Source organism: Mercurialis annua, linkage group LG6 (genome assembly GCF_937616625.2).
Source record: "Mercurialis annua linkage group LG6, ddMerAnnu1.2, whole genome shotgun sequence".
Lineage (NCBI taxonomy): Eukaryota > Viridiplantae > Streptophyta > Magnoliopsida > Malpighiales > Euphorbiaceae > Mercurialis > Mercurialis annua.
Window position 1 is genome coordinate 966,447 of NC_065575.1, and position 16,165 is coordinate 982,611.

General features: G+C 27.5%; 2 protein-coding genes across 2 annotated transcripts; one reads left to right on the forward strand and one right to left on the reverse strand.

The window, feature by feature from the left end:
- Positions 1 to 4,129: 4,129 nt before the first annotated feature.
- LOC126653714 (copper transporter 1-like) lies at positions 4,130 to 4,761 on the forward strand. Its single transcript, XM_050347640.2, has one exon. It carries the CDS (start codon positions 4,286 to 4,288, stop codon positions 4,727 to 4,729), a length of 444 nt encoding a protein of 147 aa, XP_050203597.1. The 5' UTR covers positions 4,130 to 4,285; the 3' UTR covers positions 4,730 to 4,761.
- Positions 4,762 to 10,259: 5,498 nt separating this feature from the next.
- Positions 10,260 to 13,675, reverse strand: LOC126653769 (uncharacterized). Its single transcript, XM_050347704.2, has 5 exons — positions 13,285 to 13,675; positions 12,996 to 13,190; positions 12,344 to 12,596; positions 11,509 to 11,631; positions 10,260 to 10,825 (listed from the first exon to the last, which is right to left on the reverse strand). The coding sequence occupies exons 1-5, from the start codon at positions 13,516 to 13,518 to the stop codon at positions 10,710 to 10,712; spliced, it is 921 nt and encodes a 306-aa protein (XP_050203661.1). The 5' UTR covers positions 13,519 to 13,675; the 3' UTR covers positions 10,260 to 10,709.
- Positions 13,676 to 16,165: the final 2,490 nt, after the last annotated feature.

The following is a 16,165-nucleotide window of genomic DNA, read 5'->3' on the forward strand; positions in this document are numbered from 1 at the left end:
AGTTATGCAATTTTATTTTTATTTTATAATAAATTTGCAAATAATGCATTTGTATGCAATTGTTTATGTATTTTTATCAGATTATTAATAATGGTTATATATATATATATATAAATTATTACACTTATAACTGCTTGATTGATACTAATAAAAATTCTCATTTACAGAGTTATTAAAATTTAGATCACTATATACTGAGTTTTATTAAGAACATTAACTCTTTAACATGAAACATGTTTTACCCACAACTTTGTTTTTGAAGCTATTATTCTCCACAATTCTTTAACATGAAACATGTTTTCCCCACAACTTTGTTTTTGTAGCTATTATTCTCCACAACTTTCCATTAGAAATTGTTTTTATACAACAAAAGTGTTGTGTTAAATTATTCATGCAATAAATTAATTACATGTTATTTGTTGATAAAAAGTAGATAATAATTAAAAAAAAAATCTATCACAAATACTCATTGTCTTGTTGTAAATAGAAGAAATTACCCCATACACTTTTTTTTGAAATTTTTGCGACAATATTCTCTAACTTTTTGTTGTTGTAAAAATACCTTTTTTTTAACTTTTTTGTATTACAAAAATACGCCATCTAGCAATTATCTACCAATGATCTACTAATAATCTATCAAAAGAGCCTATTTTACAAAAAAGAAAAAAAAAGATAAGTGTTTATGCAAACATTTAGCTGAAAAAGTTGAATTTCATTTAAAATCACGACCTTTACACCGATTCACGAAAAAAACATGACCTTTTAAAGCGTGGCAATCGAAGGCACAACTTTCGTTTATTTTCAAATTCAACATCAGGAGCGTTTTTGATGACGTGACAAGACACGCGGCAGACTTATCAGATGTCCAATCTAGCAAAATTTCACTGAAAAATGTGCTAATGTTAAATTTGAAAAGAAACGAGAGATTGTGCTTGCGATCGACACATTTTAAAAGTCATATCAGTCATATTTTTCTTGTGAATATAAAAGTCGTGATCTTATATGTAATTAACCCGCTAAAAAAGATATATTTTTGTAAAACAACTTTGTGAATGTGACATGGCGTAACGGTTGTATGAAATAAACTCTCAATTTATTTTTATCTCGTAAGATATATATATATATATATATATATATATATATATATATATATATAATTCAATAAATTGACATTTTTTTAATTACCCAAGATATATCAGTTATATTTTTAATGTATGATGTGTGACTTAAATTAATTAAGTTTCCCTGTCGTTTTATAAATTTTTAATATTCCCTGCACAAATAATTGAGAAGTTGGATATTAATCTTCAGGTCAGCCAATTATATCTATCATGGTATAAAATGAATTTAGAGGTCCCTATATTTTACACATTTTTTTATATAGGTCCTTATATTTCATTTTTGTATTATCTGGTCTCTCGACTTACCTATTTTTTATTTGGCTTAATTACTTAAAAACCACCCATTTTGAATTTTTTTCGTTTATACCCTGACCTAGGAAAAAAATTCATTTATACCCTGACGTATGTGTTTATGTTTCACCTCTACCCCGAGGCACTAAATTAACCTTTTTTCATTTAAAAAAAAGTTTTAAATAATCCTTAATTTTGAACATTTTTAAAGATGAAGTATTTTTTTGTATTTTTTTATTAGAAAAAAGTATAAAATAATCCTTATATTTAATTGTTTTCAATAAATCATCTTTTTTTTTTGAAATTTGGGGTAGAGGTAAAACATAAACACATACGTCAGGGTATAAATGAATTTTTTTCTAGGTCAGGGTATAAACGAAAAAAAAAGTTTAAGGTGGGTGGTTTTTAAGTAATTAAGCCTTTTTATTTTTAGGTCCTTTTTGAATTTTTTTCAGTTTTTTTTGTGTGATTAGAGGAAAAATAAATTGTAAGTAGAGGTACTGGAGGAAAAAAAATTGTAAGTACAGGGACCGAAAAAAACTTAAAAAGGACCTGAAAATCGAAAATAGGTAAATAGAAGGATCAGATAATACAAAAACGAAGTATAAGGACCAATAAATTAATGAAAAATACAGGGGTTTCTAGATAGGCTAAGCCTAATAAAAACAAACTATTCTTGTCCACAAAAATTTATTATTTCAAAAACATAAAAAATATTAAATATATACAAATGGACCGAAAGACGGTAATGAAACCGGTCATAAATTGAAAATCACGCCTCATCACCTTAAAAGTTAATTTTTGAAAAATAGATTTAAAAAGAAGTGTCTAGAAAGCAATAATGGCGAAATAAGTTAAAGAGACAATTTTTATTATTGTACCCAATAGAAATAAAAATTCAAGGCTATATGATGCCAAAAAACTAAGAAAATTGATTTCTTGAAAATTTGTCCAAATTTTTAATAATTGTAAATTTATTTAAATTTTATTTATTCATTGAAATATTTTCAAATTTTTTAAAAATTATAAATTCATCCCAATATATTTAATTCGATGAAATCTATTTAATTTTTCAAAATTAATTTAATTATATCTATGTAGCAATATCAATGTAGTATAAAACGTTAAATTATAAATTAGCCAAATTGTGTGACATTCCAATCAGCAGTCTTCTAATTCTTTCTAATGTTTAAAAAAATTATACATTTAATTACTATATAGAAACAATTAAATTGACCTTGAAAAAATGGAATAAATTTTCAGAAAATTGGACAAATTGGGATATATATATATATATATATATATATATATATATATAAAACTTTTTTTTTGAGAAAAAGATGATTTTATTAGAAATCAAACTGAAATAATAAATTCATTGACCGGAAAAGTAATTTCACTGTCAAACATACAATCTTTTCCATAAAAAACGCCCCACTTGGCAAGGGCATGAGCAACTTGGTTGCACTCACGACAAACATGTTGAAAGACGACGTTGCGATCCTCGACTAGCTTCAAGCAATCCTCCACAATAAGCTGAACTGAGCCCATAGCTCTAGATGGCTCCTGAAGCCTTGCAACAACAGATTGAGCATCGGGTTCTACAAACCAGCGGTTTCTTGAAACAGCATCACACATTTGAAGGCCAAACCAAACTGCGCACCAGATTCTACAAACCAGCGGTTTCCTGAAACAGCATCACACATTTGAAGGCCAAACCGAACTGCGCACGCTTTAGCTAGCTCAACATCAGTGACCCCATTCAGAACAGCCACAGCACACTTCACCAATGAGTTTTCCTTTTTAACACCATCATACCAAAATCCATACCTTTTTTCACTTGACTTATCATAAATCTAACCAAAAAAAATCACTCATTGTACCGGAAAATTAATTCTGGATATATATATCCAAACTACCGCTTTATTATATTTTGATGATCGAACTTTAATTCGTTTAATTCTGATTGATAAACTTTAATCTCACTTCAACAAATGATTTACGGTTAAAATTCATATATGACAGTCAAATTTTGCCATGCGGCGATAATTTTTATTTTAATTTTGCTAAAAATTTATCACTTATGCATAATTTTATTTCAGCGGAATTTTTTTTGGTTAAATTATGTATACATGGTGGTATTGGACTTGGTGCCACACATATATTTCTTATTGGAAAACCTCAAACATTAAAATTTAGTAACTAAATTAAAATAAAATAAAATCTAATGATCAAAATTAAAATAAATTGAAATTTGATTAAAGTTCAATAAATGCAATAGTTGAAGTATCCCAGAATTAATTAACCTATAATATGTAGATAGTTGAGTAAAGTGGCATTTGATAAGTGCTGAAAATTAAGTGCTTAAAATAATAATTGCTGATTTTTTTTAAGTGCTAAATTAAATAAGTCTGTGCAAGTATGCAATTACTGAATATTATTGAAATTATTATATTTATATATTAAACCTTTAAATATAACCTATTTTAAAAATAATTTACTAAAACAAGTCTGTTTAATACTACTCAAACAAATTCAATCTAAATTTTTTCCCTATACAATCGATGTGTGCAACGATTAAGGGATATTTCAAATAGTTTGTTATGCTCGGATAATGTAGGATTTTTTTCGTCAAAAGCTAAACTTCTTCTAGCGAAAATTTTGCATTATCAATTTTTACGTACTTCAGTTGCATTACACTCTAGTACAATTTCAGTAGAAAATAAAAATCCAACCAAAAGAAGTACAAATAAGAAACCAATAAAACCAAGAACAAAATCAATAATGCAAGAAATCATACTTTACAAACCCCACAATACTATACACTTATAATTTCATAAAAATTGATTGTCTTTCTCTCAAGAATATTTATCATGAACAACACTCATAATTTTCACGACGTCGGCAGATCCGGAGTTGCACCACCACCGATGAACAGCGCAATGACGCACCACCGGAAAATGATGATGCATATGACATTTTTCTGGGGCAAGAACACCATAGTTCTCTTCCCCGGTTGGCCGGGCTCGAATACCGGCATGTATGTTCTAGCATTAATAACAATGTTCTTATTAGGGTTTTTAGTTGAATGGCTCTCTCATTGCAGATTGATTCGTTCAGGATCTAGCAATGTGGCTGCTGGATTTATACAAACAATTATGCATGCTATAAGGATAGGTCTTGCTTATATGTTGATGCTTGGTGTAATGTCTTTTAATGGCGGTATATTTATTGCCGCTGTTGCTGGACATTGTTTAGGGTTTTTGATTTTTGGAAGTAGGGTTTTTAGGGATACAGAAGATCATTCTCCTAGATAAGAAAAACTCGGATCTTCCTACTATGAGTTGTTAATTTATTGTTAAGGAATATCTTTTAAAAGTTATATCTATCTATAAATTTTGATCTTTTCTTCTTTTATTAGGTAAACTATTGTGATTTATTTTTGTTATTTTTGATTGTTAGAGAATTTTATAACAGTCAGTGGCGCGGTTGAATTACTCTGGAAGGGCGAAATTTTGTTCGGCCAAACAACATATCATTTGACAAAGTAAAACTTATGAATTGAAATTCTTTCAAGTTCATTTTAAATTTGAGGGAGGTCATGTTTACGATCTACACCATTTATTGTAGAATGAACGGTGTACATTTATTTGATTAAAATTGTACTTTTTTGATCTACGCCGTTCATTTTACAATAAACGGTATATATCGTGAATATAACCCCCTCAAGTTCATTTGAACTTGAGAAAATTCCAATCCAAACTTTATTCAGATCAAATGGCATGTCGTTTCTTTTTCTTAAAAAAGAAAATTATTCAGTTACTATAAAATTAATTAGAATAAATTGTATCGATTTATCAAATTTTTCTACTAATTTATGTAGTTCATTATAGATTGATTTAATAATTTATCCGAAGCACAAAAAAAAATTAATTGGGTTATTCTAAAATATTATATTCACTTTTACAAGTTAATTTTATCCGTAAAAATAGAATCAACGTATAAATTCAAATATACTATAAATAGCTCAAATTATATATTAATTTAATGGCCTAATGGTAAAAAAAACCCAAACCTTTGTAATTTATTGTAATTATATCCAAACCTTTTAATTTTTGCAATAATATCCAAATTGCATTTTTTTGTTGCAATAATATCCAAATTGCATTTTTTGTAGTAATAATAGTCAAATTGATGGCTAAACTTGTTGTTTTCAATTAAGATATTAGGCTATTATTATGTTTTGATGTATAATAATATAGTAAAAGTCCCAAAAAATGGCAAAAAACTCAAAAACAATTCACATAAAAAGTGCAATTTGGATATTATTGCAACAAAATAATGCAATTTGGATATTATTGCAAAAATTAAAAGGTTTGAATATAATTGCAACAATTCGTAAAGATTTGGTTTTTTTTGCCATTAACCCTAATTTAATTACATGCAAAATAAGTTTTTAAGAAAACATACACAAAGTCTAAATTATATAACACTCAACTTAAGTTTCATTAAAATAAATAATAAAATATATTTTTTAGTTTTTTATTTTTATTTTTATATATATTAAAAAAATTAGACGCGCGAGTTTTTATATTTTTTTATCTCTGTTTCCCGTGGATAGAAGGTTAAAGCCCAATTAAAAAAATTAAAGTCCAAATTTCAGACTTAGTATCCAAAAGCCCAACTTCTGAATTCACTATTAAAAGCCCAAATTCTCAACTCAATATTTCAGCCAAATCAAATGCAGGGACAAATTTGAGCTTTAAAGTAAATATTATGGGCATAAACAAATTGCATATGGCAACAAAAATTGTTCTAATTGTACAATATGGTACGCCAAATTAGAACAGAAGTTGAGCAATCAGAATTCAATTTACAGCTTCCAAGTAAAAGACATAATCGACTATGAAGTTTCCTTATAGGACAGTTTCAGCTGCACATGGTTAAACCTTTCCATCTCCTGTAGGGGGATATATAATAAATCCTAAAGTTACATAAAACTATTATTTTTCAATTTCAAGACTAAATTTATTTTATTTTAATTATTAAGTTTCATTTTTTAAAATTTTAATTATGTTTTAATGGAAATTTTTTCAGTCAAAAATACATGTGGTAGCCACAATTTTTACCTAAAAGCTTGCTATGTGAGCATAATTTGCCTAAAAACTCCTCTTTAAAATGGAATTAAACATGACAAGTTTAATTTTTTTTTTAATGAAACTCGATTTTCATGTGGCAAAATCCCATTGCAATGTATGTATTTTGATCGAAAAAATTAGTCAACGTTGAAATAAAATTAAAATTCAGTCATTTATTGAGACATTTAAATTGAAACAAGGTTTATTTTTCTCCTTCAATTTGGCACACAAAATCAATCAAAGTCAAATTTGTGATTTTATAAATATCACCGTGCAATAGCTCGTTTTACGTGTTCAGCTCTAAATTAACAATAAATTTATATCACTTCAACTCTAATTTTTATAAAATGCTCCAATCATTTCAGTCTTCCTATCTAAAGGGACAAACTACATAAAATCATGTCAAGTTTGAGAGTCTAAAATCAAAGCGAATTTGATCTTATTTTGATCTTCTATAACAAGTTCGAGGGGCAAATAAACTTTTGTTGCATACAAATTTATTGTAATATTTTCTCAGCTTAACCCTAATAAGCTAAACCCAAGTACTACGAACTCACTTCAAACTATTGGTGGCAGCTATAATTAGATGCAATTGCGTATGATGCTTAGCTGTGTGAAAACTGCCAACCAACTACTTCTAACTTCCCACCATGTTATGTTCCGTGAACATAGTCGAATGATAAAGACATTATGATTCTGTTGAAAGTTACATATCGATTTTTGTCTGAGCATTTATCTATCAACAACTGCATATTATAGAAGGCCCGTTCCAATAGAACTTTGCTCTTAAATTCTCGTTCGGTCCGTTCATGCGGAATCGATGTCTAGATTTGTTTAGTTTTGATTTACTTTTTACTTGTATTTTGAGTGATTTGTTAGCATTTTAGATCAAAATTGAAAGATCATATATTAATTTTGTTATATGACTTTTCAATTGTAATTTATTTTTTATCAATGCATTCTATCTTTAAGAAAAAAACTACATATCATTTGTCATATGTATACTAGTATGAATTTTATAAGTTTAATTTAGTATTTTTTTAAAGACTAAAGTTGACACTTGACACTTACCCCCAACTTGCATGCAATGACTAATGAGTACATATTTTAAATTCGTGGTTAATTTAATTATTAATATGGTTATTTTCTCAATTTGTCCGATTTTAGCATAATAATTATCATTGAATCGGGTCAACATGGGCCGAATCATGTGGCAGAGTGAAATAAATTGATAAATAAAGCCAAAGTTAGAATTAAATCGATCATAAAATTAAAATATGTGCTAATTATCGTTTACAGCTTGAGAAGACAAATTGCCACTTAAGTCTTTTTTAAAATTTTGCCAAATAAATCATTGTTTTTTTCGGAAAACGGAATTATAAATTGTAAAATTTACGGACGTAGTCAATGTATAGATTTAATTGTAAAATGATGTAATAATTATATAATTTATAAATAATATTTGTTGTAAATTGTAGTAGATGTATTATATCTTCTATCTGAAGTTTGATAAAATAAAATAAAAAGTTGTGTCGGTGGATTCTGTAATTGGGAAACGGCTAGTGAAAATGTAGAATGTTTGAGCTTATAATCAGTCAATTTGAGATCTTTTTTAAGCGTGTGATAAAACAAAAGGGTCCATTTAATTTATCGATATGCCATTAAATTGAACCTTTCATTTCAACAACTGGCATATTACATATATATCCCCACAAAAATCTATTTGTTCATTATGATACACCAAACAATAGAAGCTCACCCATCAGTACAGTGAGCAGCAGATCCATAGCTTCTAAGTAAAAGACATAGGCCACCATGAAGTTTCCTTTTTGGAATAAAGACACATATAAATTTTGCAATTTAAAATAGTTATTTATATTTCTAGACTCCGATTCATTGTGGGTCACTTCCGTATAAATGAATAGGCCTACTAGTAAAACAAATTTATATCTATACTATATATATAAAAGCACGGATAGGGGAGGGACAGGCAAATTTACTGAATAATCCTTTTCAGTTTACTACTAAACAAAGATTTTATAATCATTAACTAATTAGTTATTTAATTAATCACTATTGTAATTAAATTCCTAATTAGAATAGGTAGCTAAATTATCTTCAATTTAATTTTTAGTATGTAATAACTAAATTGTCTCCAAATTAGTAGGAATATCTATCTTTTAGTTTGATTGAACTACAAAATTAAAATATTGTATTTGGTCAATATATTATTATTTAAAACTCTATCTTATATTTTTAAAGATATTATTAATAAAATTAAGTTAATTATTTAATTATGGTTATTATAAAATCAAAAGAAGAATAAATTCAGTATGGAAAAAAATTAAATAACCGAATATATTATATTTACTTTTACTATTAATTATAATGAATTTACTAATATGTTCATTGAAAAGTTACGGTGAGGAGCAGACCCGATCTGGTATGCTCCTCCACGGTGAGGAGCAGACCCGATCTGGGTCTGCTCCTCAGTGGAGGAGTGCCATACTCCTCCGGAAGCCGGAGGAGCGCTCCTCCTCTACATTTTTTTTTTAAAAATTAGATTTTTTTTAATTTAGGTATTAATTCAGTAATTTTTTAAAATAATGAGGACTATTTTAGACTTTAAACCAGGAGAGTGTGTTTCAAACGCGGGTTGAGAGGGGCCGATTTGATACGAAAACGCAACTTTTGGGTCTGTTTGTACCAAAATCGTCCAAAATGACTCATTTGATATTTCGTGCCAAGTTGAGGGGGTGAATTGATCCTTTGTTCAAAAAATTATTATCATTTTAAACCATGCATAAATGGAATATGTCCTTTTTTAAATGGAAAAGAGAAAATAATATTCTAACTAACATAAGAGTGTTTATTCCATGCAACAGTTGTTTTACGTTATTTTTACAACAATTTAATGAGCACGAGCGATAAGATATTTTTAGTTATTATTTAATTTTTTATAATTAAATATCTCAATATAGCAAATGTTTTAGTGGTCTGTTGCACGAAAACTGTTGCATTATATAATTATTTTTAACCTCACAAATAATTGCATAAATATGGAAAACAAATAACTAGATTTATACATAGAGGGAGATAGGCTACTTATTTAACCACTATTCTTCCTAAATTACACTCTAAATTAATTGTAGCATTAATAGGTTTAGAATAATTCAAACTTAAGCTTTTAACTCATTGAAGCTTTGACATTTTTTTTAGAATAGCGTTGGCATCTCATAGGCTAAATTGAGCTCATCTGCACCAATCAGTGTGCATTCAGAGTAGAGTAATTGATTTAAAAATCAGTAAATATTCGATTTTTTTGCTGTAAATATTTATTAAATATTATTTTTATAATTAAACTTTAATTTAATGAGAAGTATTTTTGATTTATATTAGTTCGATAATTATAAATTCTTAAAGTTTAGTTTGTAAAATAAATTAAAACTTTATAATTAAATTAAATAATCTAAAATTTAGTAATATCAATTATTCCAACTTCGTAGCATTTGATACCAGTTGATATTCAAAAATTGTTAGCAAGTATTTCTTAATAATTAGCAGTCATGATTTGATGTAAAACAGTTGATCTTTGTTCTTTAGCACCATCATTATTATTTATACTAATTTTTAACGATAGGAGCATCATTTTGTACCCCATTTTAGATCTAATGGGATAAAAGAATATGATATTCCTAGGAAGAAAACAAAACCTTCAAACTTATTTTTATGATACATAATCAAATTTTTATATTACAGAAGGATTACAACAAAAGACATCCCTTAAATAATAACAATAAAAACTATTAGCGCTGCTAATCAATACATAACTACGGCCGGCTCCGACCGCCGTAGTTATCTATTTCACCCGTCTTTTTTTCGGTCACCACCGATCATATTTTATTTTCTAGCTCCTACACTACTCACTTCACAAGAGAGATACATTTATTTTCTTTCTATCATATAAATCTTCTATTTCGTTTCAAGAAATCTATAAAACAAGAAAATAGAATCTAATTAAACAAATTTATTTATTCATATTCTATATGACAGCTTGAAGATCTGTATTATGATCACCTTGCATGATCTTGCTTATTAGTTGATTTTTATTTGCTAAAACATGGATCCAACACGGCATGTGGTGTTTGCTCCAATGAAATTAATACGTCCATTCATGAGGCAGATTCATTTCTTGATTGTTCATTGTCTTCACGTTCTTGGACTGATTCTCTTTCTTGATTCCCAAGCTATACCTCACATCCTCCATTTTGCCATCTAATCCAATAAAAAATTGAAATTAGATTTTTTTTAATGTAAATGAAATTAGTTGAATTAATAAGAAGTAATAAGATATTTTATTTGTGTGTTCTACTATTCATAAAATCACGTCATAAACCAGCTTATTGTATAACCTAGTCGAGTTCAAATATTGTCAATCTCAAATTATACTACTCAATTCTAAGATTCTGAATTTAACTCGATCTAATCGGATTGTAATTTAAAATATTGAATTGAATTTGGTAGAATAAATAAAAAAAATAAACTATCTCTTCTCAACTCGATTATTTGTAAAAAAAATCAAAAATCAAAAATTCAATTTCAATATTAATTTTAGAAAATTACTGTAGATGTATAATTATAAAAGATAAAAATAAATTAATCAAATCTCAATTTGGTTCGCGGATATATGGAGTAGTTGAGTAATTTTTTATTCATTTAAACTTGACTCAACAGTTGATTTGAGTAGTTTGAACTCGAACTCAAGTCAATTAGGTTCGCAAGCATGTCGAGTTAACTATTTTGATGTTTGAACTCGACTCGACAATTGATTAGAGTAGTTTGATTTCGAGTTGATTTTAGATATATGTTAATCTAATTTAAAATAATTTGACCTAGTCAAGTCCTGAATTGCATATAGATGAATCTAGAGAGAAAGAAAAATAATGATATAAAGATACCATGTTGTTGAAGTTGGATAGCAAAATGAGCACCATTTGGCCTTGATTCAATTCCCATTTTGTCAAACTGTAATTTTAGGGCTTGAACTACTCTTGCTGGTATAAGCACAGTGGAATAATTACCTGCTCCAAACATAAGCAAATTTTAATTAAGTTAAGCAAATTTAATTAACTTACTTCATGTCCACTTCACCTTAATCAAATTTATTCTTATCTAGGGTTTAAAATGACTAATCAATCAATTTAAGTTATTGTCAAATAATTGATATTTTTAGTGCTCAATAAACTAGTGGGCCCGTAGGAGAAGATTCCATATTAAACAATTAATTTAGCAATTGAAAAAAAGTTAAGAATTAGATAAGATTCTAAGGAATCTTGCAATTCAACCACCTTAGATTCCACAATCAAAATAATCAGAAAAGCCAAACTTAATCAATTATTTCTGTTAAAAAATTCAATTATATTCAAATCTGATAGAATTTTTGTGGTGATATGGGGTAATAGATTCAACCACCCTGAAAACCAATTCCATTTAAACACCTATGCCACAATGAAAACAGAATTAATACTAATATTTATAAATTCAAATAAAATTTATAAAATTTTATTTTATAAACAAATATAATTATAGTAATTAATTATAACTTATTATAAAATCAATGATATTTATATAAATATCTATAAATTTAATAAATTTAAAATTTAAATTATACTTAACAAGATAAATACTCCTACAAAAGATACCAATTTAATTTTTTTAATGGATAACTCAGAATCACAAAAAGAAAATCTCCCCAGATATAATTTTTTTTATTAGTATTATAGTATTATTTACCTTGTTTCTTGGGTGATTCACAAGGGTTACTTATTCCTCTAGGGAAGAATACTCCAGTCCCAGATGACCCACTTCTTGAACCGGGTTCACCCAGAAAAACTGCAGTCATTTCTGAACCAGTTCTCTGTTTTTCTCCATTACAAGCTCTCTGTTTGTTTGGACTAAATTGCTCATTTTGTTGCTTATTAAGCTCATATTGCTTATTAGCAATTTGTTGTTGCTTCATAAATTCCTCTTGTTTAAGCTTATGTAACTGCACAAACAATAATTCTATGATTACATAATAATAATAAGTAAAATAACTAACTAATCATTCATTATCTAAGTAGGACGAGCATTTCATTCAATCAATATTTTCCATTTCGGAAACATATAGAAAATTTGACATTTCAGACACGAAATTTCATATTTATCATGGATAACTTTTGAAAAATACAGTTTCGTCATGACTGTTTCAAGTATCTCGTTTAGTATATCCGTGTCGGTGCTACATAGTTGAATAACTATGTACCACTAAAACAAAGACGTAAAACACATACTAAAAAGTAAAAAACGATAATAGTTTTTAGTAACGAAAATGAATATCAAAACAGAAATCGCGTTAAATTTCCGTTTAACATAATTGATGAATACAAATATCATAAAAACTTACTTGAACAGTCCTTATTTGGTAATCAATTAGAGCTTGTCTAGATTGAAATTCAAGATTTGGAATTTTGGGTTTGTTCACTGAATTCGGCTCAAGTGAATTTCCTAAAAATATTTCTTCATTATAGACATTTTTCTCTTCATTTTGCTTCAAATTCTCAGTCTTTTCTATACCGAGTTCCTCTTCTTTGCCAATAACCTGACCAAAAAAATAAAATTAAACTCCAAATCAGAAATTAATTAAATACAGCCTGAGGAACATAAAAGCTAAACATGTTTTAAACTAATAGTACCTCTTTTTCATCATCATCTTGAAGCATGGAGTGAGTCATTTGACGAGTCAACTCAGCAATGTAATCGTCTTCTTGGTCACTCTCTGACTCAGTGAAACCGAGTTCCGACTCAACTGGTGAGCCAAAACCAGAGAAAATACTAGAGGAAGAAGACGAGTTGTGGTCGTTGCTTTCATTGAAGTGCTGTGAAGGAAGTAATAAAGAATTCCAGTTTTGAAGATCAACAGCCATCATAAATAAAATTGAAAACGAGTTCTCAGTTTGTCTAACTCGGTATACTATAAAGAATCAAAAAACTGAGGGGTTCAGTTCATGTTTGGGTTTAATGATTATTATGGTTAAGAAGAGAACATGTAGGAGAGAGAAAAGAAGAAGATATAGACAAAAATAATTATCTAGCTAAGGTTTAGAGATGAAATATGAAATTAATATAAGGATAATTATTGCTCTTAAGGGATAATTACTTTTTTATTTATTTTGAAAATAGTTCTTATTAGTAGTAAGATAGAATCTGAGGGGAGTACCTTCTTTCCAAATTAATTTATAAAATTTTAAATTTACACTACATGTTTCATCTCTTATATAAGTTCTATTTTTTCTAATTTGTACTTATAAAAACATTTATTTAAAAAAAACACCATAATACCCAAACACATTAAAAATAACACCGCCGAAGTACGGTGTCCGGTCGTCGAAATATGACTGAAACATTTTTAGCCGGCAACATGACGGTTAACATACGTTCAACACACCGTCAACACATAGTTTGCTTACTGTTGACCAGTGGGATGATAACTTTGTTAACTGCAGGGGTGATCGTGGTTTAGTTCGGTTGGGTTTAATTTAGTAAAATTTAAAATCAAACCATACTTTAAGAGAAAAATTATAAACCAAAGCACATCAAACATTTATATAAAAATTTGGTTCGGTTAATTAAATTTTATCATCAGTTTTGGTTTAATTTTGGTTCGATTTGGTTAATATAGATTTAGATAACGATCACACATAATTGAATAAATACTACATCAATTTATGCTTATATTATATATATTATTTTCATATATGTAGGTATATGTACATACTTATTATGTTTATATATAAATTTTTAAACATGTAAATCATATATTTTAATGACCTCTAGTTCAGTTGGCTAAGGAGTGAGGCATCAAATTTCAAAGGGCCTGGATTCGAACCCCCTCGTAGACAAAAGGAGATAAAGATTATTGAAAATTTATGGAGAAGGCTACATGCATTAGAAGCGACGGATGCGGCATCGTCCCGCCATGATGACAAGTCCTGTAGGGCGATGTACTCAACGTAACACGGCGTGGATGACGTGATTAGCATATAATATGTACATATTTTTAATGTTGTATATGTAATTAGCTTATATATTGGTTTTTCGGATAGGAAAAACTAAACCGAAACAAAAAATCATACTTTTTTTATTATTTAAAATCAAACCAATCAATTTTAACTAATTTAACCAAATCAAAATAAATTTGGAGTTATTTTGGATCAAATTAATGGTTTGATTCGGTTTTTTCTCACCCCTAGTTAGTTGTATTATATGTCGTTTTTTTGTCAAAGGCTAAATATTGAATGTTGTTATTAAGTGTTTTTTGGTACTTTTTCAATGTTATTCATGTGTATTTTTTATTTTATTTGACTATTATATATGAGTATTGTTAAAATGTTTATTGGTTGAAAATTGGATGTTCTTTCGTGTTTTATTTTTGTATTTTTCAATATTTTGTGCAGTTTGACATACTAATACCGAAAAATAAATTAAAAGTAATAAAGATTGCAAAAAGGCTAAGACAATGTTTGATTGGAGAGGTAGTAAATGAATAAAATTTAAGAATTTTTTAATAAAATGAGATATTACAAAAAAAATAAAAATTTAGCATTCTTAAAAAAAAATCATTTTAAGTCTTACTTTTAAGATGAGAAAATTGAATTTTTATATTTATTTTGAATGAATGATATTATTTTAATTTTAATTTTCTAAAATTTTATAAATTCATAATTTATAAATTTATTAAATTTGTAATTTTTTATATTTTATAAATTTAATATTCTTAAATTTTAAAGGATATTTTTGCAAAAATTTTAAAAATTGAGGTATTTGTGAAAAAAAAACCCACCAATCTAATTCTGCTTTTTTAGTTGGGCTTTTTAGCTATCCAACCCATCTGCCAATTTGTTGGATGTTTCAGCTGTGAGCTTTTGGAATTTATGAAAAGAGTATATTATGTTAATAGATTAATCTAAAATACCTAATTAGCCAACAAGATTATTCCATTTAGTATATACTTACAAGCAACTAAAGGGTATTGTTAGAGTTGGCATTTGTAGTTTAGTTTCCACAGAATTGCTACTAAACCCACATTAGGTTTAGATTTGGTTTGACTAATCACTAACTTTTTATGTTGTCTCAACTTGTGAGGCACTATGTTCTTGTTTTTTGCTATGTTTGCTTAGACTGAGGAAGGAAAAGAATCATGCCATTATTAACTTATAAACTAAAACATTTTTTAACATTTTTAGCTTTTTAATAAATGTAATCGAGTTGGATCAATTTACGAATTAATTAATATTAATTTTTAAAATATTATAATAAATTTAATTATGAATTGGAGCAATTGATAGATTGTATTTAAACACCAGAGTATTCGATTTGATACGATTGAATAACCCTGTATTGATAGAATAATGAACCCAAACTTGATTAACTCGTACATTGTTTCTACTTTTTACAATTATATACTTCAATTTAGTTTTATATCAAAAGATAATTTTCAAAATTCATATTATATAATGGAGTCTAGTTGTTTCGATTCAATTCGTGATTATCTTACTAAATTCAAGTTTGTTCTTC

What these genes read in the sequence shown, in the direction of transcription:
- LOC126653714 (XM_050347640.2), top strand. Translation starts at nt 4,286, where the DNA reads ATGAACAACACTCATAATTTTCACGACGTCGGCAGATCCGGAGTTGCA.
- LOC126653769 (XM_050347704.2), bottom strand. Translation starts at nt 13,518, where the DNA reads ATGATGGCTGTTGATCTTCAAAACTGGAATTCTTTATTACTTCCTTCA. An exon ending in ACCAAATAAGGACTGTTCAA is followed by an intron (nt 12,597 to 12,995) that starts GTAAGTTTTTAT and finishes TTGTTTGTGCAG; the next exon opens with TTACATAAGCTTAAACAAGA. An exon ending in TGAATCACCCAAGAAACAAG is followed by an intron (nt 11,632 to 12,343) that starts GTAAATAATACT and finishes TGTTTGGAGCAG; the next exon opens with GTAATTATTCCACTGTGCTT.